At 40.4% G+C, this 27602-nt stretch overlaps 1 protein-coding gene across 4 annotated transcripts in view; it reads right to left on the bottom strand.

The window, feature by feature from the left end:
* The window catches only part of CACNA2D3 (calcium voltage-gated channel auxiliary subunit alpha2delta 3), a 774612-nt gene that overhangs the window by 69637 nt on the left and 677373 nt on the right, over positions 1 to 27602 (bottom strand). For all 4 annotated transcript variants that reach the window (XR_013229020.1, XM_077325515.1, XM_077325514.1 and 1 more), the window contains 3 exons: positions 8023 to 8084; positions 7525 to 7569; positions 4907 to 4969 (listed from right to left, as the gene is read on the bottom strand). Coding sequence is in view for 3 of the 4 variants with exons in the window: in XM_077325515.1 (XP_077181630.1) it covers positions 4907 to 4969; positions 7525 to 7569; positions 8023 to 8084 (170 nt within the window). In the remaining variant the exon portion in view is untranslated. The remainder of the gene's footprint in view (positions 1 to 4906; positions 4970 to 7524; positions 7570 to 8022; positions 8085 to 27602) is intronic.

A 27602-nucleotide genomic window follows, 5' to 3' on the forward strand; every position in this document is an offset into this window, starting at 1 on the left:
GGAGGACTCACCACACGGCCATCCTTCTGTGTCTGTGCGGTGACTCCCCGGCCAGGCCAGGCGAGGCTGGGCCAAGCAGCCAATGGGGTTCTCCTCCCCATTGGCTGCTTGGCTCTGGATGGACACTTGGAGTTTTCATCCCGGGCAGAGCCCACCCTTTCTCCTCCCACATTGCCCTTACCCTTTTATTTAATACCGCGGGAGCGGTTACAGATTTAGTTAGCATAGTAGGTGTGTGTGCAAAGCAGCTGAACTACCTACCATTGAGCAGGAAATCTTAGCAGGACCAATGACAGAGAAAAAAACAGCTCACCAAACTGGGCCTACCCTTATACAGAGTTAATACAGCCCACCTAAAGCCATGTTTGGTAGAAATGTTCTATACAGAACTGAGGATCAGGACAGTCCTGTTTTATCTGTAAACTCTTGTGGTTTAATCTGCCTTGTGTATCTGCTGAATGGCTCTCTCACCCTTTGCTATTGCTCCCACTTCCCCAGGCACCTGAAACCAGACAGCAAGGTGCCAAAATAATGGTCAGAGAACAGGTATTTCCAATTGTTGCCAAATATTGTTCCTTACTAGTATAGGATTATTTATATAAATTATGTAAAGGGATCGTTATGTTTTGAGTCATTATCAGTTATTTGTGTGACTGTAATTGTAACCAAGTATAATTTCACGGAGTGGAAAATATACAAACTTTTACTACTCTTCTAATTCAAAATGATTATATGCAAACATCTTTTCTATTTTTAAAAGAAGCAATGCTAGATTTTTCCAAAAAATATGCAGGGAGAATTCCAGTTGATGGAATTCATGGGGTTTGTGTTAATGAAATCCCAACACCAGTGCAAGTGATAGATTTGGCCTCAAATATGCATGTGGAGGCTTGTTAGTGAACAAATTACAGACCAAGCTTAAAAGAGAAGCATGTCGCAGCTCAAAGAGCAAGAATGGCATTCTATGCATTGTTGAGAAGATTGGAACTTCCCCCAAAGTATCTGTGTGTAAGACTCAAGGAGAGAGTTTGCTTTTGGCTGCTTGAATACAGAAAAGTTCAGTGGGTTAATCTGAATATCAAGATAGGCAGTCAGCAAGCAATTCCAAATAATCAGTCCAGGAACTAATCTTGCCTGGTAACCAAATTCACAACATTCACAAATTCACAACATTCTTATGTAACACAATAAGGTTGGAAATTTTAATAGTAGCAGCATTTTAATAAAAAAAAATATTTTGAACTAGTAGTAAAGCTCATTGAATTCTGTAATACAACAGGTGCTAGCTCCTGGTTTGGGGTGTGTTTAGTGCCTCACTAGGAAGCTGGCAACCCTAAGAGGAAGTCTCTCTGTGCACAGCAGTCTTGACCCTAGTCAGGTTTATGCACACCTAGGTAGTGCGGAATTCTGGAACATGAACCTACACCAATCTGGCAACCTTACCTCCTCTCTGTAATGTTTTCTTGACCTGAAATAAGTCAGGGGGTGCTATGTGATGGCTTAAGTGGCTGTGGAGGCATGACATAGTTTTGAGGCCCCACTTCCAAACCTCAAGGAATATGCTCAAACCAGGGACAACCAACCTGGCCTGGAGGTGGAGCCTGGAAATCTCCTGGAATTACTGCTCATTTCCAGAATATAAAGATCAGCTTCCCAGGCAAAAATGGCTGCTTTGGAGGGGTGACTCTGTAGCGTTATATCCCACTGAGGTTTAGGGATGCCAGCCTCCAGGTGGGATCTGAGAATCCCCTGGAAGTATAGCTCATCTCTAGGCAATTAGGCTGAAGGGATAGCTCTCTTCCCTCACAAGCATCCCTTCAAAAGGAATGCACATGGCCACAGACACCCCTTGGTTAGCATAGTCTGTTGCTTGGCTAGTGATGTCTGCCCTTCTGAAGCCTGAGGCCTACTGCTGGCAACTGCAGTCCCTGTTGTTGTCAGAAGGCCTCATAAAAGTGGATCACCTACATTGCCTCATAAAAGTGGATCACCTACTTCCCCCACAAAGTCTCACTGTCTACTTTCCTGTAAAGCTAACTCCACTTCGAATTCTGGGCCATTTATGCCTTTGATTTCATATGATCTTCCTGGTAAATACTGATTTTATTTACCAGGCCAAGCTTGAGAAAAATCACTTCAATTCCTATGTCTCTCCAGCCATTTACTTGTTCAACTGTTTACAGTTTCAGGCTGTAAATATTCTTTATTTAGATCTTTCTCCAATTTCTAGACTCATAGGAACTATGCTAGCCTGCCTGCCTGCCTGCCTGCCTGCCTGCTTGCCTGTCTGTCTGTGCCCCAAAATACAAACAGTTGCTGGTAAAGGCTGGCCAAAGGAGGGAGACACATGTACCACTCTGCCCCAACCTCAGTCTGCCAGCCTCTACCAAAATCTCTAGTATCGGTAATTGGATTATAATGATCAGCTCTGCAAGCAAAAAATGGCTACTTTGGAGGCTGGACTCGGAGGCATTGTACCATTTTAAGGCCCTCCTGCAAACCTCCAGGAATATTTCCAACTCAGGGGTAGCCAACCTCCAGATGGGGCCTGGAGAGCTGGAATTGCAGCTCATCTCCAGACTATAAAGATCAGCTCCCCAGACAGAACGAGCTGCTTTGGAGGTTGGACAGGGTTGTTGTGCAGAAGAAACATTTAAGGCCTCCCACACAGGTTGTTGTGGAGTAGGACTTGAGGCCTACTGCACAGGGTTGTTGTGCAAATGAAACAGGAGTCAAAAGAACCTCTGCAATAGCATCCAGTTTCATCTGCACAACAACCCTGTGTGGTAGGCCTCAAATCTACATAAACCTGAGGAAAAGAAATCCGCATGGCTTGGTTACGTCTTCCCTCCAGCAGCGAGGCTACCCACAGCAGTATTTTAAATGAGAAGGGGCTTTTCTGTGGCCTCCCTGTCAGCTAAGTGTTAGGCAGAATGGGAAAGCTTTCCCCTCCCCAAAAGGAAAACACAAGTATGCCTACAGACTCCTCTGCATTGTTCTTAGAAACGCCTCCCTCACCTTAATCAGGGGCTGTTAGAGTTCCTTCACAGCAGGCCTGAAAGGGGGCGGGAGTTAACTGCCAGGGGTGGCTAACTCATCGTCGACAGACTCCAATGAACTGAAAGAACTGTTAGTTGAAAGTACTGTGAGGAGATGGTCAGGGGTGGGATGTACATGCTGATTGGGCAGCCACTGGGTGGACAGCCAATCAAGCTGGAGGACACCCGGAAGCCGTACAGGCATCCTGATTGGCCAGTAAACGGTGAGGCCCAACTCCTCCTTTGACCCCTTACTGTCTCTATTATAATGCTAATGGTTACAGATAATGTGAAACAACGGAAGCACTAGCCCAACTGAAGCACTTTTAAATCCCCATAGATTTCAGTGGGAGGATTAAGCATGTGCTTAATTCTCCATCTGAAGTCAGTGGGGATTCAAAGCATTTTACTCAAGCTGGATCATACAGCTGGTATTTTCCAGATTACAGAATTTCATTTTGACCTGCTCAGTAAGTATATTCAGCTTCATTAATACACACAAAAAGGAGTTTTTAGAACATCACTAGATGGAGAAACAAACAGAGGAATATTAGATTCAGGATTATTAGTTTGTCTTATACAGTATAACATTGGGTACTAGGTGAGAACATGATCCAAGAACTGTTAGGAATAAGACATGGAGAGGCATAATAAGTAAACTGGGATCCTTTCTTTTGCTCCTTATCACTGCACTAACATCCAATGAGTGAATAAACAAGTAGCATTAGGGAGGGGAAGTGTGATCAGGAGTGGCTCATGGTGTATCAACGACTTTGAGGGGGGTGGAGTTACAGTATCTTTGGAGCACCACCACTTCGGGAGGGGAACCAGCTGCCACCAACAATCTCAGTTTTCTAAAGAAAAAGAAGTGTGTTGCGGTCTCTCTAGTATGATACAGCATACATTTACCAACAGATGTCATTTACTTGAGACTGTAAAGGGAGTTCAACTTTGTTTGCCCTTGGAAATCTTTGTTCTATGTAAACACACTGCAAAAGTCATTGGGGGATACACTGTTACAAAATCACAGTTTAGAATTTGTGTGTGTGTGCTCCTCTTGTTTCCTCTGCATGAAGACTGTAGCTGAAGAAGGCAGAAGCATAAAGACCATATATTCAGTTTGCCTACAGAGATGAAAATACTGATGTAGAAATGGATTTCCTTTACTACTGAAATATTTTTTTGAAATATATGGTAGAATGTTTACTCATGGTCACTGCTGTATATCTGTTATAATGTTATGATTTCAATACAAACCTACCTACATAGTTTTTTAAGTTTTACCAGTGTAATTTCAGGTCTGTGATAAAAGTGGTGACTGGTCTGTTAGGGTAACTGTCTATCCATGTTTTTTGAATACAACACATGCCAAACTGCAGCTTTTCTCCTTTCAGACATGCTTTTAAAACATTCATTAGGTAACTGAAATCCCACAGAAAGCTATAGGCAAACTTTATTCCTTTCTATTAACTGCTATACTTGTGTAGCTCTTATGATTAAAGTTCTCTAATAATGTTTTACTTCAAAATGTAAACACATAACCTTCCTAACTTGGGGGGAAATCACCATGTAAAACCTCCACTCCCCAGGTAAAAATTCCTGAAGAATGACAGGCATGTCTACAGAAAGGGGTTCCATAAATTAAAACATTTATGAGCTTAAGAGCAGACCCACCCCACTGTGAGGCAGAAATTATTTCAGACCCCCAGAAAGGAAAGCTATGTACTTTGGGATGAGGTGGCTGCTTTAATTTATTTTTGAATCTCACACTATTTATTCCATGACTAAGATAAATCCTCCTGAAACCTTAACTTCAAAACTATTTTATGCCACTGTGGTTAAAGAGGGGAAAGAAGATGTTCACTTACCTGCGTATAGTCTTCAGAGACTAGTATAAATCCATTATTATCAATGAGGTAACAGTTAATGTTCTGTAAAATATGAACATTGGTATTTAAATTCTTGATTTCAGTAATGAAGGAAGTTTGTCCAAGTTGTCATATAAATTAATAAATGCTTCATTCACATGTAACAATCAATTACCACCTTAGGTATTGTGGCCTTGTGATTTTTTAAAAATATTAAGTAGACAATGTTAGATAGCCCCCATAGAAGACATTCTCTGCATTTGCCTTCTGTAGGTCAAACAGTGATGATAAAGGGAAGCTTTGCCAAGGTTGCCTGTGCAGGTTGTAGCACCCATGATAAGGAGCAGACCATGAAATATGTTACAGTAAGGAGGGATGTGTGCTGGACATGGCCCCCTCTTTTAACAGGAAATTCCTAGAGAATAGAAGGAATATATGTGTGTTTTTGTGTATTTTAGCTAGAGGTGCACGGTGGCAGTGTGATGAACTAGTGGGCACTAAATGACAAAACTTTAAAAAGAAATCTCTTTTTAAAGCAATCTCACTGCAAAATCTGACAGTGAAAAACTGTGAAACTGTGAAACAGTGAAACTGCCCCTTTCACCTTTTCTCCCTTGGTGCATTTTTAAAATTGATGTGTGCCATAACAAAGACTCTCTAATGTATTATGTAATTTCACTGCAGCAATTTATCACTGTTGCACAAGTTTAAAACACAAAAATGACAGCACCATGTGTTCCTGAGTGATGTTTTAAATTTGAAAATTGAAGGACAGTGCCAGATTTGTCCACTACTCCATGCCTTGGTTCCAACCACCTGACTTGCATAACAATAAAACATTCATTTCAATTTTGTTCAATTATTTTGAGTGTTAATTGATTACAGCAATGTATTGGCATTTATACTAGTTTGTTTTTTTTAAGGGAGGTTGAAATGGTGGTGTGAGTGGGAAATCTGACCATAGATCAGACCTTCTATAAGGGAAAAAAAATGTCATGGAAGCAATTTTGAGGAAAACATTAGATCAAAGGAGGTTTCACAAACCACAAGAGAAAAGTGGAAGAAAAATGACATATGTGACTGAATTTAAGTAATTTGGAAGCTTACTGGGTCCCACTAATATCCTGAAGTAAACGCCTTTATCTTTTAGTCCAAAAAAGAGGAGCCTTACACTAAATGCATATTAAATGCTAGGCAACTTTGGGTTGGGAAAAGGTTTCCTAAGGAATAAGTTGCTCCATGGAAAACAATGTGAAGCTACCAATCAAAAATGAAAGAAATAATCTCAAGTGATCCTGAATTGACAACTTTGTGGTGTTTTGATTTTAAAGTGATAGTTCAATAACTGTAGCCTAATTGCTTCAGGCTACATATAGCTCACTGAGGTAGCTAGAATAGGTATAAATGTAATCTTACTGCAAACAGTGTATGAAAGATGTTGGAAGGGATCCAAGATAAAGCTTATCCATAAAATTCACAGCAGGCTGACATACATCTGTCTGTGGCAAATCAAGATGGAACTATATGACAGTAACACAATCACAGAATTGATTTTCAATAGCTGCCTTTTCACTTCACAGGGGAAAAAATCTATTAGCAGAACCCAAAGATGCACTCCAAATCAGCAATAGCATTGAAATGAAACAGAGTACTGTGAACAGCATAAAATCAAACCCAGTACACAGGCTTTTACAAATCAGATTGTGAAAACATTTGCAAAGATTTCACCCTAGAGAACAAGAGCTTTAGGAAAAGGAGGCAATAATAGAAATATCACTGAGGGCGATTCTGCACCAGTGGCGCTGCTCCAGGCTGCCGCCATTGCATTGTGGTGGAGCTGTATGCTCTGCTGCTTCTGTGTCCACATGGGGGACATATTTCAGCAGTGTACTGGTCTGCCGCTTCTGTGTCCCCACAGGGGATGCAGCTGCAGCAGAAAAGTTCTGCCGTGTGTGTATGGTGGGAGGGGGGTATTTTGGAGGAAGGTGGGATTGCGTGAAAAGAACAAATACAAATGCCCCATTTGGCTCTGTGGTGTGGCAAAATGCTGCAAAGCCAAGTGGGACATCTGGGCCTCCACAGGTCCCCGCTTTGAAAAAGGGAACTCCCTGCCTTTTCCGGCCATGTGGAATTGGCCTGGCTAAAACTATATTTGACTCTAAAGTAAGGGTCAAGTTATATATTTGATACAATCAAGTGGTAATGCTTTTCTTGGCCAGTAGAATTTCAATTTCAGGGGAAAGTGTTATACATGTGGGTGCTGCCCCATAAAAAATAAACATCAATTCTTATATATGTACAATAAATAACATGGCAAGGAAAATACCAGGCTGAATTTTATCAATAACATGCCATTTTATATATTCAGGATTCCCCCCCCCCCCCAACTACTGAAAGCATCCAAATAAATGATACCCCACTTGTAGCCTGACATGGTACAGTCCAGGAAAAATATAATGCTATGAGCTTTAGTTTCATAAATATTATAGCTATAAAGTAATTCCAGAATAAAGGTTTTGTACTTCTATTCTGAATAGTCCTTTGTATCCTCCAACTTGTTATTTACTTAGAAATACTGGTAGCAGAAATATAAAATGTTAAAAAAGTAAAATATTTACCTCATCATCACAGCTTATAGAACAACGACCATCCAGAGATGTACACTAGAAGAGAATATATTATTTTAGTGTAAACACTGACATTAAAGTTGAAATTTTAAAAGATATGCGATCTTAGTTAAAAATATTAATAAGCTAAATGTGGCAAGTAATATTTCATTCCTCTTTAGTTACAGGGCCCAGAAGAACAGTGTGATAGCTGCCTGCCTCAGAAACACACTAGCTGTCCATAATGTCTATATGTGTGAGTGATGAAGTCTTCTGTTCAGCCATAGGAATACATTAATACTATATCAATAAAAACAGTTTTTCAATGGCAATTTGCTGCTGCTGAGATATGCAGTGACACATGGATGGTGAGTAAACTGATTATGTATCAGAGAATCTGTAGGCTCACTGAAAGCTCAGTAGATTGCTGGAAAAATGAAGGAAGCATCATTTTCATACTATAAGGGTGGCTAGTGCCACTGAGCTTTTAAATAGAAAATTGAAGCATACCTGTCTACTGGCAGTCCAAAATTTTCTCTGGAAAAACTCAAGTTTCATCTGGATACCTACAGCTGATATAAAATTACAAATAAACTTTTCAAAAAATTCCGTCATGCAATCATTTCATATTCAACATATTTTAAAACTAAGAAAAGGTTGAGGAAAGAGATTAACAGCTGAGAAAGAACATGAACAGCATATTACTATTCTAGAAATAAATTGTTCTCAAACTGACTGTTTCATTTGTTTTATGTTTTTGTATGTGCATTTTAGTTTTTAGTTTTTTTTAATGGTTTTTAAGATCATTTTAATTATATGTGTCTTTAATGAGTTAGTGACCTTTGTGGCCCAGATGAGGGCAGAAAGGAAGTTTATACATTTTGTAAATAAATAAATAAATCTGAATGCATTTATATTAAATTAAAACTCGTTGATTTTCTAAACTAGTTTCAAAGCCCATTCCTAAGAATGGGCCTTGAAAGGGCCCCCTCCCTTGAACCCCAGCCAGGCAGCTTAAGGTGGCTTTGGGACGCAGCTCACAGCTGGATCAAGTGGGGTAGTCAGGGGCTGGCCAGCTCCTTAGCAGGCAATCAGGAAGCCAGGAGACCCTCAGGAGCAGGCCCAGCTTAGCAGGCCGGGAGGCCCTTGTGAGCAGGCCCAGCCTAGCAGGCCAAGAGGCCCTCATTAGCAGGGCCTGCTTAGTAGGCCAAGAGGCCCTCATTAGCAGTCCCTCCACCACGACCCTTTGCCCAGGGCCCTCTCCCCTTACCTGCTGCTGGCTCCAGGCACTGAGGTACATCTGAGAACAAAGAGGCTAGAGTCCAGGGAGAGAGGGTGGGAGCTGCAGGGGTAGGGCCAATCAGGGTGCAGCCAGCTTTACTGGCTGCACCCTGATTGTCCCTATTTCAGCTTGGACAGCCAGACACGTTCCACCCCCCAGGCTGTTTCACAAATATATAGAGGAACCATGGATGCATACAATCACCATTGCAGCCCTGCCTAAGCTCATTCAGTTGAAAGAAATAATTTCAATGGCCTGGTTGCTCCCAGTAAAGCTTTAAAGGCATTAACAGCTGAAAGACTAACAGTGCAATGCTAAACTGATTTATATCTGCTGGACTTAGAAGGATGTATCTCTTCTTAGTATTGCACTGTAAATCAGTTAAATTGAAGCACTGGTATAAATTTACATTTGGTTGAAAACAGAAATCTATCCTATGACAGCACAGAAGAAATACATGGGTCACCAATTATTCAAAGCTTGTCTAAGCAATTTGGCCTTAAACTGTACAGCAAGGGTCTCCAACCTTTTTAAGCCTATATGTCCCTTAGGAATTCTGACACCATGTGGTAGACACAACTGCAAAATGGCTGTCACAGGTGATGAAGCCAGCCACAAAATGATTGCTCCAGTTTGCCTTCAGTCACACAGTAAAGATCCTTGTGCTACGGTAGCAAGTTCTACAAAGCAATATTTTTCAAAATCTGTACAGCCAACCAAATCTCCAGTGACCAGTCAGAAGCCTAGCTGTATAAAAGTCTGACTTGCCCCCTTCCACTCTCTAAAAACAATTGGTGAGCATATCTGTGGGGCTGGCTTTTCCACTATGCCCCCCCAAAGGTCATTAAGATAATCTGACCAAAATCTGCTCAAAATACCCAGCCCAAAATAGGTGAAAGTGTCCTTGATGAGGGCCAGGGCCTTTTTGGCATTCACCCTAGTCTGGTGGAATATTCTGCCAAGAGAGATCGGGGCCCTGCGGAACCTTAACCAGGCAGAGCTGTTCCAGCAGGCCTACCGTCAGGGCCTACTGATGGATTTTTTAAGAACTGCTGGTCTCAATGCCACAAACTGAGAGAGGACCTGCCCCCTAAAGTTCTGACACGCCTCTCCAACATAACAAAACCTGAACTAGTTGCGGCTATGAAAATAGAATATTTTAATGGAAATAGAATATTTTAATTTTAATACATGATTTTATAATTTTGTCAAATTATTGAATCCATGTTTCTACCTGTCCTGAATGTTTAGGAAGGGCAGGTTATAAAAATATTTATTTTATTTATGTAGAATTACACAGTAAATATTGGGGTGAGGTACACAGCACCATGTAGTAGCAGGAGGCAAACAGGTATAAAAGCTCAATTTCGATATGCATGATTTAAAATATTACTTTTACGATAAAAATATTAAAATTTCAAACTAAACATTCATAAGAATGACTTCTTATCATTATCACAAACTGTCCAATCTGAACAATGTTTCATGGGTTTGGCTTTAAAAGCATATTGTCCTGGATTACTCAGGTCAGACCTGATCCAGGACATGCACTTAAGAAGTCCTGGTATGTAGTTAGCTTTCCTATATCAGATCATTTAACTACCAGCCAGAAATATACCTCAGTAATATTTTGGGCTTGCTATGGGTATAGTACAAAAGTAATTCTATTAGGGAATCTTTGCTCCCATGTTAAACTTTTATTAAGATATAACTGTTCAGCATTCTTAAAATTTACTAAAAAACAGGAAGTTATATGATGTTTGTATTTAAAAGAGAGCAATTACAGGGGTCTATAAAAGAGCCTCTTGTGGCGCAGAGTGGTAAGGCAGCCGCCTGAAAGCTTTGGCAGTGGTAAGGCAGCCGCCTGAAACCCATGACGTTGGGAGTTCAATCCCAGCAGCCGGCTCCAGGTTGACTCAGCCTTCCATCCTTCCGAGGTCGGTAAAATGAGTACCCAGCTTGCTGGGGGGTAAACGGTAATGACTGGGGAAGGCACTGGCAAACCACCCCGTATTGAGTCTGCCATGAAAACGCTAGAGGGCGTCACCCCAAGGGTCAGACATGACTCGGTGCTTGCACAGGGGATACCTTTACCTTTACCTTTATAAAAGTATATTATCCTCAAAATCAGGAAGTCTTACGCATGAAGCTTTCTGAGAAGAGAATTCAGCTTCTCACATTCATAGGTTTGGTAAGTGTCTTTGTGTGTAAGTGTCTTCTCCAGTGCAGCCAGCCCAAACTAAATCAGGCCTATCAGATGTACCTGTGGTTTGAGAAACACTCATAAAGGGAAACACTCATTTGGGGAACAGTAAGAGGCAGAGAGCTCAGCTATTTCAGCCCTTCATGTGTGAGTGAGGGTTGGGTGGAAGGGAACATTTCTCTGAAATGAAATCTACCCTCTTAAGCAGGACTTTATTGTAACAGTTCAACAAAACAAAGCACAAGACAAGGAAGAATAACTATCATGCTTACTAGTCACGGCAGACTGAAGAAAAGAACAGGAAAAAAGCATGCCTCTAATGACACAAATTCTTAACTCAGCATTTGTGGATGTTTGTGGAGCAAACTGTGATTCTCCCTATCAGCCTATTCAGTGCAGTGTAACTGGATCCCTGGTATTTGAACACTATTAACTGGTTATTCAAATCTTGTTCATTAACCCCCTCTCCACTCATGTTTTAAAAACAGCTATCCATCTTGCCCTTCCTGACAGATAGAAGAAATGGTTATCTTTTCACAGAAAACACATCTCTGCTCTTGCTGACACTTATGTGCATTTTACAGTTTTCTTCTGTGGGGAAGCAAGCTTTCCCCAGAGTCACAGGAATTCCTGGTGAGCTTCAAAGCACCTTACATCTGTGGGTCGACAACAATAATGACTGCATTCCTAACTATGACCAAATCACCCTAAAATTATACCACCCACCACTGTTAAATAGATAAAGGAGAGTAATTACATGAATCCATAAAAGTTTCTTACTCCCCAAATAAGCAGGTAAGGAGCCCTTGCTTAGAAAAAAAGCCTTTGATCAATTTAGGTTCCTAGATTTTTAGGATTTTAACATCATTTCCTAACAATGGCTAACTGTTCCATTTGATAAGGGTGCACATTCTTGGATACTCATTATCTTTTATCAAACACCATGCAAGGCAATTTATACTTGAAATTCTTCTTAAAATATGCAATAACTGTTAGTTCATTCTTGCTACTTTTCATCAGTCTTGGCTGATCTATGATAACCAATCAAGTATAGAACCGTGGATTCCTCAATGTGAACTCAGAAGAAAAAAGGAAATCATGAGGCACAATGATACTGTAGTCTTCTCTATGTTTATACGTGAAAAGGTTATAACATAAAGTTTAAATGGTCAAACATAAAGAGTCAACCAAAACGGGATCCTAGGTTAAGTGACCCGCTTTCTGTTTTATCTTCATCAGTGGTTGCTCTTCCAATATACTGTCATAGTAGTAGTTGTAGTATCACATTGGCAAAATGCTCATAATCATCTGGGGATTTCATAAAGTGCCACTTTTTTTACCTCCCCTTTAGGGGCTACAGTTCCCTTTAGAAGGAACAATGAAAAGGGGGAAGGATTTCCTTTTTCCACGTTAGAGGAAGGAGCAGACTAGATTGCATTTGGACAGGAAAAGAGTTGAAATTAGAAGCCAGCAGAATCTTTCTGACCCCATGGTCAAAGCACGGCTTATTCGAAATGGTGCTGACTCAACGGGAGAGACTCCAGAAGAGGAAAGGACAATGGAGGATGCCTAAAGGCTTCCTGGACTCCGAAGAAAATTTTCAGCAGGTGGAGAAATTCTCTGGATAAGAGAAGGAGAGCAAGGGTCAAGAGGCTAGCGCACCTGGTAGGAAGATTTTAAAAGCAAACTTAGGAGCAAAATAGCTGGCATGAAAAGGGTGGAAGCCGGAAAAGAACTAAGAGACTATCATAGAGCCTTGTAAAGGACTTTAAGGGTGGATCACCAAGGGAAATGCCTATGAGAAAGACCAACTGCAAAAAGACAGACAGATGGTGCGAGATTTTTACAAAGACAGGAGAGACCAGCGGATCTGGGAGCAAAAAGTGAGGAATAAAGGCCCACTGGTGGAGAAGGGGCAATGGCAGAAGGACAGGATGGGGTCTTCCAAGAAAATCATGAGAGGTCTGAGGTCCCAGGCAGATGCTTCGGTAGTCACCCACCCCCATCAGATGGTAGAGGTGATGTCAGAGTATTATGAGGAAATCATGGCAGAAAAGAAAATAGATGAAGACCAGCAAGAAGTCTACCTGGAAGAAGTAAGGTGTTGTGAAACAGTCAAAGACAGGGAAGACTGGGAGGAAAAGATGGAAAGACTGCAGGATCACATCACAGAAGAGGAAATTCAGGCAGCAATAACAAAAAGAAAACAGACCTCAGCTCCAGAAACAGATGGACTAGGCTATGCCTTTTATAAGAAAATGAAGGCGGAATTGGCACCAGTCCTAGTGAAAGTGCCTGAGAGAAAGGAGGGGATAATACCCTACCTCAGAACTAAAGTGAATGAAGACAAATCTAAGATCTGTGATCTTTGATATGCTGATGGAGGCATGTGCCTCACAAATCTATAAGAGGGTCTGAAGGACCAAAATATTGAAGAAGAAGAGCTAGTAGATAGCATTAAGCTCTTAGGGGTGTTATTTGGACCCGTAAAAACCAAATGGAGAGAGAACTGGGAAATATGGAATGAGAAGTGCCTTAGTAAACTGAAACTCTGGAAAAATTTCAATTTGAAACTATTTCAATGATCCCAATACGTAGACATATATGGTGTCGGTAGGGTCACACATCGCACAGGTATACCCACCCACAGAAAGTACCATGATGGAGGTGACCAGAGAGACGATACGTTGACTGGTGGGAACAAACTCCTTCCCTTTGAAGAGGGTGGTCTTTTATATGCCAATAGAAGAAGGAGGTTCAGGGTTATAGGACATGAAGGCTCTTTTCCTGAGTCACTTTCTGAGGACTGCTTTTATAATGAAGGAAGGGGGAGAGATGAAATGGGCACTCTTCAAAGATACCTGGAAGAAGAACCAGTGGCTCGCAGAATGGTTGGAGGGCAGATGGATCAAACTAACAGCAGCCAATCTGGAAGGGCTTCCCGTTTATATGAGGGAGGCGGCAAAAGAGACGAAGAACCTAAAGGTACCAGTGAGCGCTGTTACGGGAACAGGAGCAATAAAAAGAGATGGCTCAGTTCAACTGTATCAGTTTCTGCTATGCCAGAACCATGTGGCTCCATTCGAAGAACACCTAAAGAAGAAAGAAGGGGTATCTTGGTATTTGATCGACCCAGCGGCACAGGGAGAAAAGAAACAGTGGTTCAAAGAGAAAAGAGTCCCTTGTAGTCTATGGGAGACTCAATGGGAAGCCTACCATCAGGTATTGAATTTGGGCTGTGCAAACAATTGGCTAACGGAACGGAACAGGCTGTGCAAAAGGCTGGGATACGACGCTTCTAGCGATAAAAGGAGTGAGGAAGTGACTATCCAGCATTTTCTCTTCAAATACGATACTTCCAAGGCAGTATGGAAGAAAGTGGGAAAGATCCTTCGCTGGCCAGAAATGGAACATCAAGATTGGGAGATGGTCATTTCTGGAATAGAACCACGGAACCTAGACCAGGGGAAAACAAGGCCTGTACAAGACAGAGAAAGAGAAAAGAACAGCACCTTGCTAAAATCAGTTCTTCTGAGGAAACATGAGAAAAAGGTGCAACAAGGTAGAGTAGACCTACAAACTAGGAAAAGGGCTAGGAGTCTGCCATGGACCACCACACGGATCATAAACCTGGTGGTAGTGTTACCCCTTACACTTCTTAGGTTTCAACAAATGAAAGGCATGAAAACAGGGATGGTAGACAGGACAGTGGAGAACATAATGCGCTGGATAAAAAGCATGTCTGCATATGACAGAGAACGGAAAATTCTCTGCATTGCTTCTAAACATCTGGCAAATGTATCGGGGGGGGGGGGAGTCCAGCTGGCCATCCATTAGGAAGTAGAGCTGGGTGTCATCTGCATATTGATTGCAACCCAGCCCATAGCCCCGGACCAGCTGGGCTAGAGGGCACATATAGATGTTGAAAAGTGTAGGAGAGAGTATCGCCCCCTGAGGTAGTCCACATGGGAGTCCGAAAGGGGCCGATAACTCTTCCCCCATTGCAACCCTCTGTGTCTGGTTCCAGAGAAAGGAGTAGCCACTTTAGTCCCCCTAATCACAGCCCCGGCAAGGCGGTGAGCCAAAATCTCGTGGTTGACTACATATTGCCACTATATGACTAAAAGGGGAAATTTTGGCTTGAATTTTGTTTTGTTAGCATATATGACTATGTATCCCTGCCAATGATTGTTCCACAGCACATTCTACATTTCTTTCTTGCTGTTTGCTGGCTCCTGCTAGTCTTCTGCTCAATGGCCCAGGCTCTCCAAGCTGATCTTTTGCATTTCTTTTCCTGATATTGTAGCAGCTCATTATGTAAAGGATCAACTTTAATTTTCTAAAATATATATTTCATTGTAGCAGGTATAGAGAATATTTGATCTTACATTGTCCTGTTTTGTGATGTATTAAAAAGGGGTTCTGATATTACAGCAATTCTACACTAGGACATTTTCAATTTCTACTTAGCCTGTTCTACCTATCTTTATTTGAGATTTGAGAAGTATAGCATAAATATGCAATATTAAGTTAATCTGATGCATCATAATAGAGGCTATTTTTGCTTTCAGTCCAACATGCCTTGCCCAGACTCAACAGGGGAAAATTAAAAGTCTACAACCATTCATTTTCCTGAGCAAGAGGTTTAAAGTCAGGATCCAAGAATAGCTTTGGACTAATATGCTATGCACTATAAGAAATTCCAGGAACTGAAATAGAAGCTTCAAAGCAAGAAGTACATTTTCTAGTGCTTTACTACTCTTGCTTAGCAACTTCATTGTTTTGTATTTATTGTGTCAACATATAAGACGAAGCTAGAACCAGCTACTTACCACTTGGCTTAAAAATATCCCACGTGGAAGGACTAACAGTACAGAGAGGCAGTCATGTTCAGAATCCATCCATGTGGTGAGTTGACTGTTATGATCCTTCATCCACTTGGAAATGTAAGAGGGGGGGGGGGAGGCATGGGGATAATTCCACTGGCTCTTGCTTCCAGCAGACCATCAGATGGATGGCAGGATGCAGCAAGGCACCCTTCTGCCATGCCTGGCTCCAGCACCAGATGACAGAATCTTTCAACCTAGCTCTAGCTTTCGCCCTTACTCAGAGGAAGAAAAGAAAGCAATCCACTGCCATATAGCTTGGTTCAGCTCAACAAAAACCTCCTTGGGACAATTGTAGTTCATTTTTTGTTTTTACTCCCCATGAGCTTTTTTGGGACCCAATTTCTGCAGAAATGAGATTTTTATTACTTCTTGTTTATTAGGCCTCCATATAGTTCAGAGTCTCCACACAGGATATCTTTTTCCAGTGAACAAGACATACTAAGTAGTTGTTTATATCCATCTACGGTCTGTTAGCTTTATAGGCAGATTCAAAATGAATAAATCAGATGTCACATTCCCCATCCTCTGAATTATGGTGGCAAGAATGATAATGTGCTGGTGAGCATTAACTAGGATTTTCCCCAACCACAGTTTGCAAACCCACTTTAAACCAGTTTCAAATCAGACTTGGAAGCAATTTCTTGTTAGCAATAACCACAGTTTCCCCAGTTCTGGTATCCAGATTCAGTACTATAGTAATGCAAACCACAAAAAAAGAGCTGGAAATCTGCATGCAGGAAGAAAAAATGTGTATAACATTTTATATATGTCCATCAGGTCTGGAATATAATGTCCAAATTGAGTGAAAGTCTGGTATGCAAACACAGCTTTTGGAATACCTACTGTAGTGCATAGAAAGACAGCAATACAGACCTTATGTATTATTATAATTCACAATTTAAGAATCATTAGCATAGAGATGAGACTATAGCAGTGTATCTCTGTGGATACTTAAATCTGGCAACTGGGGTCATGAACATATCAGGCAAATCTTTCTACCAACCTGGGAAAAGCCCTAGGTTTGCAGAAAAATCTGAACACCCCCCCCCCATGGGGGAGGATTTCCCAAAGTAATAGGAGTAGCACTTGTAGTTTTAAGAAAGAAATGCCCTTTGAAACCTCAGTATTCCTCGCTAAATAACAACGTTATTGACAGTATTCAAACCTTATTTTCTGTTAGTAAATAGCTGGCATAGGGGACAAAGCCCTTTCCATAGCTGTTTTGAATCTTTGGAGAATGATACACTGGGGCCAAACCTGCAGCAGACTATCATGCAAGTTCCATGACTCACCCAAACCTGTTTAACAGCAGCTACTGCATGAAAGTCAGTGTGGTGTAGTTCTTAGTTTTACACAGGATATGGAAGACCCAGATGTCCTGTAAGCTGCTTTGGGTCCCCATTGTGGGGAAAGGCAGGGTACAAATGAAGTATGATACGTTGAAAGAGAAAAGGAAGCAGTGAAAGGGGAGAGGATGTGGGGGCTGCCAAGAGGAGGGAAAGAGGAAATGGTGTGAGGAGATGGATACAGGGGAGAATAAAGGGCCACTAAACAACTGGGCTTGGCTTGGCAGTTGACACTGCACAATTGATACAAGGCCTAACAGCTGGCACTACACAACTCACACAAAAGAAATGCTCAAGAAAAGGAGGCAGATAAAAGTAAGGTGTCTGGTGAATTTTAAGGGAGTAGGAAAAGGAAGAGGGAATGGGGGCTTTCATTGAAGGAAAGAGAAGATATTGGAGGAAGGAAAATGGCATGCCCCCCCTGCATAGGGTTATTAGGGGCTGCCACAACACAAGCAGGGGAAGGGTGCTCTCCAGGAGAGTGTACAGCATGCTGATGTCACCCTGAAATGTCAGTACATTGGGAATGTTGAGGAAGATGCTCTGGCTTTTGGAAAAACTCTATGGTAAAAAATCAATCTCAAACCAGTTTTGCCCAAAATCCAGCACATCCTTCCAGATAACCACAGTGTGATGACATCACTTCCAGGTGACATCAGCATATTGGGACATTCTTCCTTGTCCCTGTGAGTGCAGCAGGGAGGTCAAGGGGGCAAGGACTGCTGTTATTGTTTTTTGAGGGGATTTCCTCCACTTTCTGCAACCCCCAAAGTGGGGGAAGTAATGCCAAAGCAGGGGTTCCTGTGGCCCCAGTGGGGTTTGGCATTCCAACCTCTGCAAATCCTTGCAGATCCCCCACTTGTTGCATTCTAATGTGCAACATTGTAAATCTTCTAATACCTCATTCTGGTGACAATCCTAAAAATCTCCAAAGAAATGCTAAATTCTCAGTCTCAGACAAAACTAAAAAAAAACATACTTGATGTCTGTTGTAACATATTTGCCACATGAGAGGGAATCTGAATGTGTAAAGAAATAATCATAATGCAGCTCCCACAAGACATTGCACACAGGTTTGGTTCCAGTTTGCTTTTATTTTGGCAGGTTTTGCTCCTGTTTGCTTGTATTATTTAAATGGAAATATTATTTGGGAAATCACAGGGCCATTTTCATTGATAAGTTCCTAAAGTTTGCATTCTTATTTATTTATATTTGCATTTGTTTTCTGCCCTCTCTGTGTGTATTGCTACAGGATAAAATGACATATAAGTAAAAATAAAATACAAAACTAGGAATATAAATTAAATTAAGAAGGTCTTAAAACATTGAAACAAGAAGTTAAATACTAGATTCAACCATTCTCTCTGTCGTATGGGTAAAGGTGTGGGGGTATGGGGGTGGGGGCACATAAGAGTTTGGTGGATTTCAGACAGGGGGGCCACCAATTTCAGATGTCATTTCAGTCCTCAACCATAGGCCTTGCAGAATGGCTCCATCTTGCAAGCCCTGTGGAATTGACCTAATTCAGCAGAACATTCCACAAGGCGAGGACCAAAGATCTTAAGGCTCTTTGGGGACATATGGGGAGAGGTGGTCCTCCATGATCCAGACTGTTTGGGATTTTGAGCATTTGTCTGACCTATTGCTACGTCACCAACTATCAAGGGACTGTTGATTTATAATATGTAAGAAAAGTAACTAAGTCTACAAACATACTGTATCATCATGGTAAAATAAATGTCCTACATCATACTTTTTTGTGATGAAAGAAACAGCAGAAATGCTGTTCCAACCACTGTATGTATTTCATAGAGGTGGTGGTAGACGATCAGTTCACTTTGAAGAAACAGAACATATGATGCTCTTTACTCAAGCCTCTTTTAATGTTTATATGCTGCATTTTACAACCTTTTTAGGAAGACTACATAGGGTTTTATGTGCCTTTTTGGAATGTTTCTCCAGTCTTCATTTCCCCCAATACACAATGCTTTGAAAAGTCATCACCATATGAAGTATAATAAGTGGCAATTATGAATGCTTCCTGCTTTTCAGATCATAATTATTTGATTGAACTGGTTTTCAAAAGAATTAGCAGCACCAGTGAATGGAATAATAATTTTCTTTTGAACCCCAGAGGCCACCCTAAAGCATTTTTGCAGATTTTATATGAGAAAATATATATTTCCATTGCTTTTCAAGAACACTGAAACTAGCATAGTGGGGTGGAAAGGGGGGGTGATGGTGGTTGAGTTCAGATCATTTAATGCACTAAGAGCCATTCAAATATACTGGGGGTGGGGAAGAGAGTTCAGTACCCAGAGATTCTTCTGGTATTCTACAATCCTTCAACGTTTCAAGCCTTCAGAATAAAATATTTGAAACCCAAGCTGGTTAATATTTATCAGAGTTCGACAAATCAGTAGCACATTTTTAAAAATTAGGTTTCTAAACTGGAACTCTCATGCCATTAACTTCCTGTACAGCCAGCCACACTGATGTAGTTTTTGCTGTAATGGATGAGCTAGAAAACATAACATTTATTTAAAAATATTTCAAAATAATGCTGAAGCATCAGTGCAGACAACAAATCTGCATATGATGTGCCAAATTAGGTATTGACTTTGACTCCACAGCACTGTGCTGGTATCATATCTGCTTAAGGTTGCCAACCTCCAAGTGGGACCTGGAGATTTCCCAGAATTATGTCTAGTCTCCATTTAACTATGGTGAATTTAATACCAATTCCCACCCTCTACCCTGCCAGTTATCTACATGACTACTTGTCACTGTTATTTCATTTCTGGCTTCTGGGTGACAGTTGATTCCTAATGAGTTATTTAAGATGAACCCACCATGATAGCCTAAAATTTTAGCAAGAAGCTTTGGGCTGGACACAAATGTTCAGAAGAGGTTCATCTACTGTTGATCATTGCTTAGTGGTCTATCATCCAATTGAGAAATCTATTTATTCAGGCAGCTTTTTTGGGGGGTGGATGGTTTTTATGAATCTTAAGGGGGCTTTCAACTCAATTTGTAGTGTGATGTTATGGGCTAAATTATTTGTTTAAATGTATATGCTGTATATACTCTCATATAAGCCTAGTTTTTCAGCCTTTTTTAAAGCTGAAAAAGTCCCTTTTGACTTATATGTGGGTATAAATAACTGCCAGACAACACAGGAGGGCAGGGTGGGTGTACTTAACTGAAGAAGCAGAGGAAAAAGGACACGCAGCAAGCCCAGGAGGGACAATGGGAGGGGAGGGAAGAGCAGTCTCTGCCTCCCCCCCCCCCTCACTGCCTTAACGAGGCTAGCATGTGTTGCTGCTGCAGGAAGCTCTGAAGTCTCTGTCTCAGAGACAGAGCAGAGAGCAGAAGGAGGAAATGCACCTAAAGGAATGGAAAGTGGAGGGGACAGAACACCCGGATTGGATATAAAAAGGCAAGGGGGGGGGTCAGAGGGAAAGAGGGAGGAGGAGGGTGGGAAGAAACAAGAAAAAAAAGATCCTGCCCAAAAGGGAAGGGAAGGGTGGAAAGCCAGTATCCAAACACCAGCCTCAGCTTATATGCGAGTCAATAAGGTTTTCTAACATTTTGTGCTGTAATTAGGTGCCTCAGCTTATATGCAGGTCGGCTTATATGTGAATATATACAGCACTTCGAGCTTGGAGCAGTTCACAACAGTGTACAACAAATATAATAGATATTGCCAAAACAGTATAAAAATGCAAAATATAAAAAACAAACAATTCAGCAAATACAACTATAAATGACTCGTGTGGCTGAGCATTTTGGTTACGTCATTTTTTTCTTGGATCAGGCACCATAAATTGGAACTTATTGAAGCTAAACTGAGTGCAGGAGCATTCTAAAGGTGGAAGATAAATCAGTTACTGTGGTTGAGGCCAAAAAGAGCATCCACCATAGCAAGCTGGCCTCACTGATGGGGATGGGGGTGGGGTAGAAAGTGAGAAGAAAGTGGAAGTTTGGCTCCTGCCAAACCTCACTTGTTTGGGATTTTAGTTTGGGGGATATAATTATAGAAAACTGAAAATGGTATGTTTTAATATTTTAATTTTTCTATATGTCTTGAGGTTGTTACCCTGAGCATGGGAAAGGTAGAATATAAATAAAATATTATAGCATCATCATCATCATCATCATCATCATCATTGCCTTTAATATAGAAGTTATTCCTGTCCTTTTATATGATTCTTTTATTTGGATAAGCTCTGTAACAGAGGACTTAAACCACTGTCTTCTTTAGTTTCTTCAGAGACTTCTTCATAGAACTGTGAGGGTAAAACTATTGAGGGAAGACCTATATACAATGCACTGAGATTTCTGGGGGAAGGGTGTAATAGAACTGAGATAAATGGATAGACCACAATCTAACCTTCTCTAACCCCTGAAACAGAAACCCCAGAAGTGGCATGATTATACAGAATATGGTTGAAAAGCCTAGATGTCTACATGCTGACCTTGGTCCCCTCCCCTTCCCACCTGCTCCAAGCCCTATTGGCCATTTTGGGAGGGGAGGCAGCTTGACATGACCATATCAGTCATAACATAACACCCAATAAATGGTTGACAAATTTTAAAAATATATTAAAAATTAATTAACTTCCAACCATTCGGGAAATTCTTCCAGGGCTGTCAAGAAACCCCATGGCTTCATAAAACCCTGGTTTAGAAAGCCTGCTCTAATTCATCTTGATTTTGAATTTCTATATATTTTGTTGGAGGATCTTTGTAAATGGGGTTGCGATGGGTTGGACATGACTTTGCATCTAACAACAACAAAATATATTTTGTACTCCTTTATGTGGCTTTTTAGACCTGCAATATTGCCATGATATTTTGGCCATTTGATCAAGTCTCTGTTGTCTCTACTTGTTCATAGTCAACTGTGTATCAACTTCTTCATAACACTGTGTATCAGGCATTGCTCTTCATGTGAAATATGGCCATAAATCATAGGAATCTAGAGCTTAGCTTAAGCCAGTGTTTACTGAGAAGAGATAGCTGCATGTATTTGGACTGAACCCTTTTAGATCTTGGATAATACTCCTTGACAAAAAGCTGATGGTCCCTGATATAACATGAGACTTGATGAAAAGTCACTGGATACACAAGATTTATGTTCTGGTTAAGAAATGTATGATTAACTTTTACTATCAAAGTACCAGATTCATAACATGTTTTGCTTGCTCCTTTCCATATTTCAGTATTTCCCCTCCAAACAATTTTACATCATATTCATGTTATTTGCCAATTCCTTGATATGGAAGGGCCTTCTGTCTGGCTAGGTTAAATGTTAATCCTTCTCAGGTTCACTAAAGTGGGTTTATGACTATCCCATATTCTGATCAACTCTATCAATGCCTTTTATTTTTATTGATTTTATTTATTTATGCTTACATTTCTATTCTGCCCTTTCTCCCCAGATATTTTAAATCACCTTTCATGTCTTTCTGAAGGGTCCAATTTGTCAGGATCTCAGAGCTATTATCCTTTTTAAACTTGTCATTCTGAGTTTTCGATTTCTGCTGCTTTGAATTTTTTTTTTACTTGGTAATACCCCCCCCCCATTACTATGTCTATAGCTATATTTTTTCAGTTCTTTCATCCTGTATGTTATAGGTATTTCTGCAGCTCAAAAGAACTTCAGTGGGAGAAAGGAAAGAGATAAGTTGCACTCAAAAAATAGGGGGGTTGGAAGGTAGATCCTATGCCATCATCCCCCTTCCCAGGCTTTACCCCAAAATATCTAGGAATTTCCCAGTCCACATTTGGCAACCCTATCCACTTGCCAATTATGAGGACACTGATTCATCACTGCTTTGGAGTCCTTGTTTTGGATAGCCGAAGTGGACAGGATGCTAAAAGCAATGCGGCTAACCACTTGCACACTAGAGCTGTGCCCATCGTGGCTTCTTACAAAAACAGACATAAGAATAGGGGCCTCCCTCCAGGAAATAATCAACCTCTCTTTGTCAACAGGAGAATTCCCAGGAGGATTAAAAGAGGCAGTGGTATGCTCATTGCTCAAAAAAAAAAAAACATCTCTAGACCTGCAGGAGCTTGACAACTGCAGCCCCATCTCACACTCTGTGTTTCTGGGGAATTTGGTTGAAAGGGCTGCTGCGGACCAGTTATCAAAATTCCTGGAAGAAACTTGAGCCCTTGACCCATTTCAGTCCGGTTTCTGACCTGGCCATGGGGTAGAGACAGCACTAGTTGCCCTGATGGACGACCTTCACTGCCAGCTGGATCAAGGTGGGTCAGCACTGCTAGTACTACTAGATCTGTCAGCAGTGTTTGACACAGTCAATCACGAGCTCTTAGCTCGCTGCCTTCCAATGCTGGGATACAGGGGACAGCCCTCAAATGGCTGATCTCCTTCCTCCGGAGTCGTGGACAGAGGGTAGAAATAGGAGAGAGAGTATCTAACTGTCACCAGCTCTCATACAGAGACCCACAAAGAGCAGTCTTCTCTCCTATCTTATTTAACATCTTCATGCATACTCTTGCACAGCTGGTGCGGAGGTTTGGGCTGGGTTGCCATCAATATGCAGATGACACCCAGCTCTCCCTCTGACTCTCCCCCAGAGTCGGTTCCTGCATACTAGTACTGCACTGCGCTGACTGGTGTGCCGGTACCGAAACCGCCCCTCCCCCCTTGCACCGCGGCACTGGCTGCTTTGGGTTGGAACGGCTGCTTCAGCAGCCAATGTGTAAAACCCTAACATTGTACTCTTGTGACTTTTTGAGATATTGTGTGTAGGAGATATCATGATATGCTGGATAATATTATCTGACTTTTCATAACTTCATATGATCCTTTGATAATTTATAGAGTATATTGTCTTTGAGAATAGTTCTGTAGGGCTTATATATTGTTATTTATTTTATTTATCATACTTATATACCGCCCTCCCCGGAGGCTTATTAAAATTGTATGTATACTTTTCAGTTTGTATAATTTTATGAATTTGAGGTTCTTTGTGGTTTGCATATTATCCTTTCTGAATTTATCTACAAGGTTCCCTGGTTTTGGTTTTGGTTACCACTGAGCTCCACAGCACTTCATAGTGCTGTGGGACCGAATGGAGCATTTTTTGCAGGAAGGTGGAGTTGCATTGCCATGCAAGCCCACCTTCCTGAAACCCCCACTCCGCTGCACCCTGTATGGCAGAACCTTTCTGTCTCTGCTAGGCCCATCGGGACACAGAAATCTGGGGCAGACCAGGTCCATTGTGCTAAAAGGTCCTCCATGGGGACACAGAAGGTGGTGGAGCATGCAGTTCTGCTGCAACACACTGGTAGTGATCAGGAGTGGAGCTCCTGGTGTGGAATCGACCTAGGTAGCAGACATAGGGACAGCTGTGACCCAGGAGTCTTCCAGACAGCTTATTTTGCAGGAGAATGTGAACTGAAAATATATGGCTTCTGCTTTTTCAAAGGCAGAAGAGATGTGAATAAGATATAAAAATATAATGCAAACATATATTGACTTCTATTTTTTTTCTGTGGCCAATGTGATGCCCAGGATATAAGTAGATTATAATAATGTATATTATAATTTCATTATTTTATCATGCCATATTTCAACCATTACAAGGTAGCTTTTGCATCAGCTAATATTTTTCTCCCACTATTACAGCAAAAAGCCTCCACAATTTTAAAAAAATCTTCATCCTCTGATAAACACATTGTGTTTCATATTACTTTAGTAGAAGTATGAGGAACTGGGAAGCCAATTCATTAGTTTCCCCTGGATGAAAAAAAAGGTGAACTGGATAACTCAGGATCACAAATAGGTACTTGAAAAAGCTAGCTTCCAAATTATTCATTTCTTATTTACTATTAATAAATATATTGATTTTAAGTGGCATTTATAGATATAACAATATTCTTCGGAATCAAAACTACATCAACTGAATTTTGCCTTACTACATAAGGTAACTTTGATTCAGAGCAGCTTCAAAGGCTAAAGGTGCAGCATATAGAGAGACGTCAGGAGGTCACATTTGAGAATTGACACAAGACTTAATATACCACAAAGCCAACATCCCCAAATCTCAGCTATAGTTTATCAGTGGTCTTGCAGATTCTGGGAAAGGGGACCCAGAAAAAAATAGTTTTGATGATTTTATGCTATTCTATTCACAAAACCTCCAGCTCCAACACAAATATACAACTCTGTATACAAGATGTAAATACAGAATTTGTCCACAATAAAAAAAATGCCCTGACATATTATTATTATTATTATTATTATTATTATTATTATTATTATTATTATTATTATTATTATTATTATTATTATTATCATTATCATTATCATTATCATTATTATCATTATCATTATCATTATCATTATCATTATCATTATTATTAGATTTATAGCCCGCCACTCCCTTGCAGTTATAGAAACTAAATTTGGCTACACAGATTGCTACTCGAATCCTGATATTAATTCCAATGACAAAATATTGCACTTCCTTGCAAGTATGATTCTGTATAAGCAAACAAACAAATAAATAATTGTAGATTGGAATGTGAAACATTTCAAAGAAAAGTCTCATTTCAGGCAATTCATTACAAGTCCTATTTTAAAATGGTTTAATATATTTCAAGTAGAGTGTGTGAAAATGCATTGTCCCCACAACAAAAGTGTAGCTTTCTGGAGACAGTGCATAAATGAGAAACAAATGTGCATTTATTATGTTCATGCACGCACATACCACACTATATACAGAGAACTATCATGTCAATGCAGCAAATGTGTCCATTTTAAAAATAATATGGAATTTGGTGTTTATGGATATTTGTGTGAAGAAATACACAGGATAAATTTCTTCAAAGTTCCTTTCCTTGGTGGTTATCCATGATACACACACACACACACACACAAAACAGTATTCTCTGCTGAAGAATTTTCTTAAGAAGACAGAAGAACATTCTAGTGCTGAATATAAACATAAGGTACTTACCAGACTGGCTAAAAGCCAGCTATCCTGAAGTACCCTGATCTTGAGTTTAAAGCCATATTGAAACAAGAAGTCATTAATTAAACCTCAGCATGATTTTTATGTAAACGCTAATGCTGGGATTTTCTTGTTCATAATCTGCCTTCTTTCTGTAGTCCATTGCATACAGTAGATTAGTAGGGTTTATAATTGTTCAAAAAGTTAATTGTAGTTCCATCTGGTATTCCACAAACGTAAATCAATGTGGATTTGAAATCACTTAACTGGTATTTGAAGAAGGGGAAAGAAATAGACTCAAGATTTTATAAGTTCTGTAGCACTGTGTGTGGAAATCGATAAATATCTTATCTTTAATAATTTGAATATTGGAGGAACAATGTTACTATTTTTGAAAGGCAACCAACAATGATCTAGTGTATTGTAGTCTATATTACTAGCAATACACATTCCCATTTCCCAACTATACTACAGAAGTTATTAACCAAATACATCATGAACTGATTCAATTATATCAGTGAATTATATTTATGAAACCCTGGGGTTTCTTAATGGTCCTGGAAGGGTTTCCCAAATGAAGCTGAATTTTATAGAAGGAGAGAAACTGAAAGAGAGAAAGACGCTAGTTTTAGTGCATTGCATGGTGAAGATACACAGAGCTACTATTGGCTGGTAATTAAAGAGCTGAATAAGGAGGCTACACAGTTTTGAAGTGTCTGCTTTGAAATTTCACTTATGGCAACTGCAATCTGGTTCATTTTAAGCATCACGATCCTCCTAAAAATGTTCAGCAAATTGACAGTAATGCCTAGCTCGCCATAGAAGCAGCCAGCAAACAACCAGCAATATTTTTAAATTATTATTAAAGGGACTTTCAGGGATATGAGAAACTGCTGGGGGAAAAGCGGGGCATGGGGTACAGATCAGCTTCCATAAACTCCTGCTGTTTGCAGACGTTTCGATATACCCAAATATACCATTGTATCTATTAAAGCATATATAATTCCCATTAAAATCAATAGGCCTACTCTATAGAGTATCAAAAAGCCCAGAAAGAAGAAAAACATATCATAAAGCATTCACAATAACAAAAAAAAAATTAGACAGTCCTATGGAAGAGAGGGCAGAAATTTTGCAACTTGCCTTGGAAATCTTGGGGCTACGGACATGAGTGTACAATACTCCAAAGATGTTCATAGTCTGAGCTAGACCTCCATTTCATATAGTAATGGCTTAACCATCATGTGACATCTTATGAAATCAGAAAATCACTTAAAAAAATCCCTGCATCTGTAAATCATGTGACAGAATCAAATGGCCAACATATAAATTCATTATAGAGATACCTTGTTTGGTTACTAAAGATAATATTAAATAATG

Source organism: Paroedura picta, chromosome 3 (genome assembly GCF_049243985.1).
Source record: "Paroedura picta isolate Pp20150507F chromosome 3, Ppicta_v3.0, whole genome shotgun sequence".
NCBI classification, from domain to species: domain Eukaryota; kingdom Metazoa; phylum Chordata; class Lepidosauria; order Squamata; family Gekkonidae; genus Paroedura; species Paroedura picta.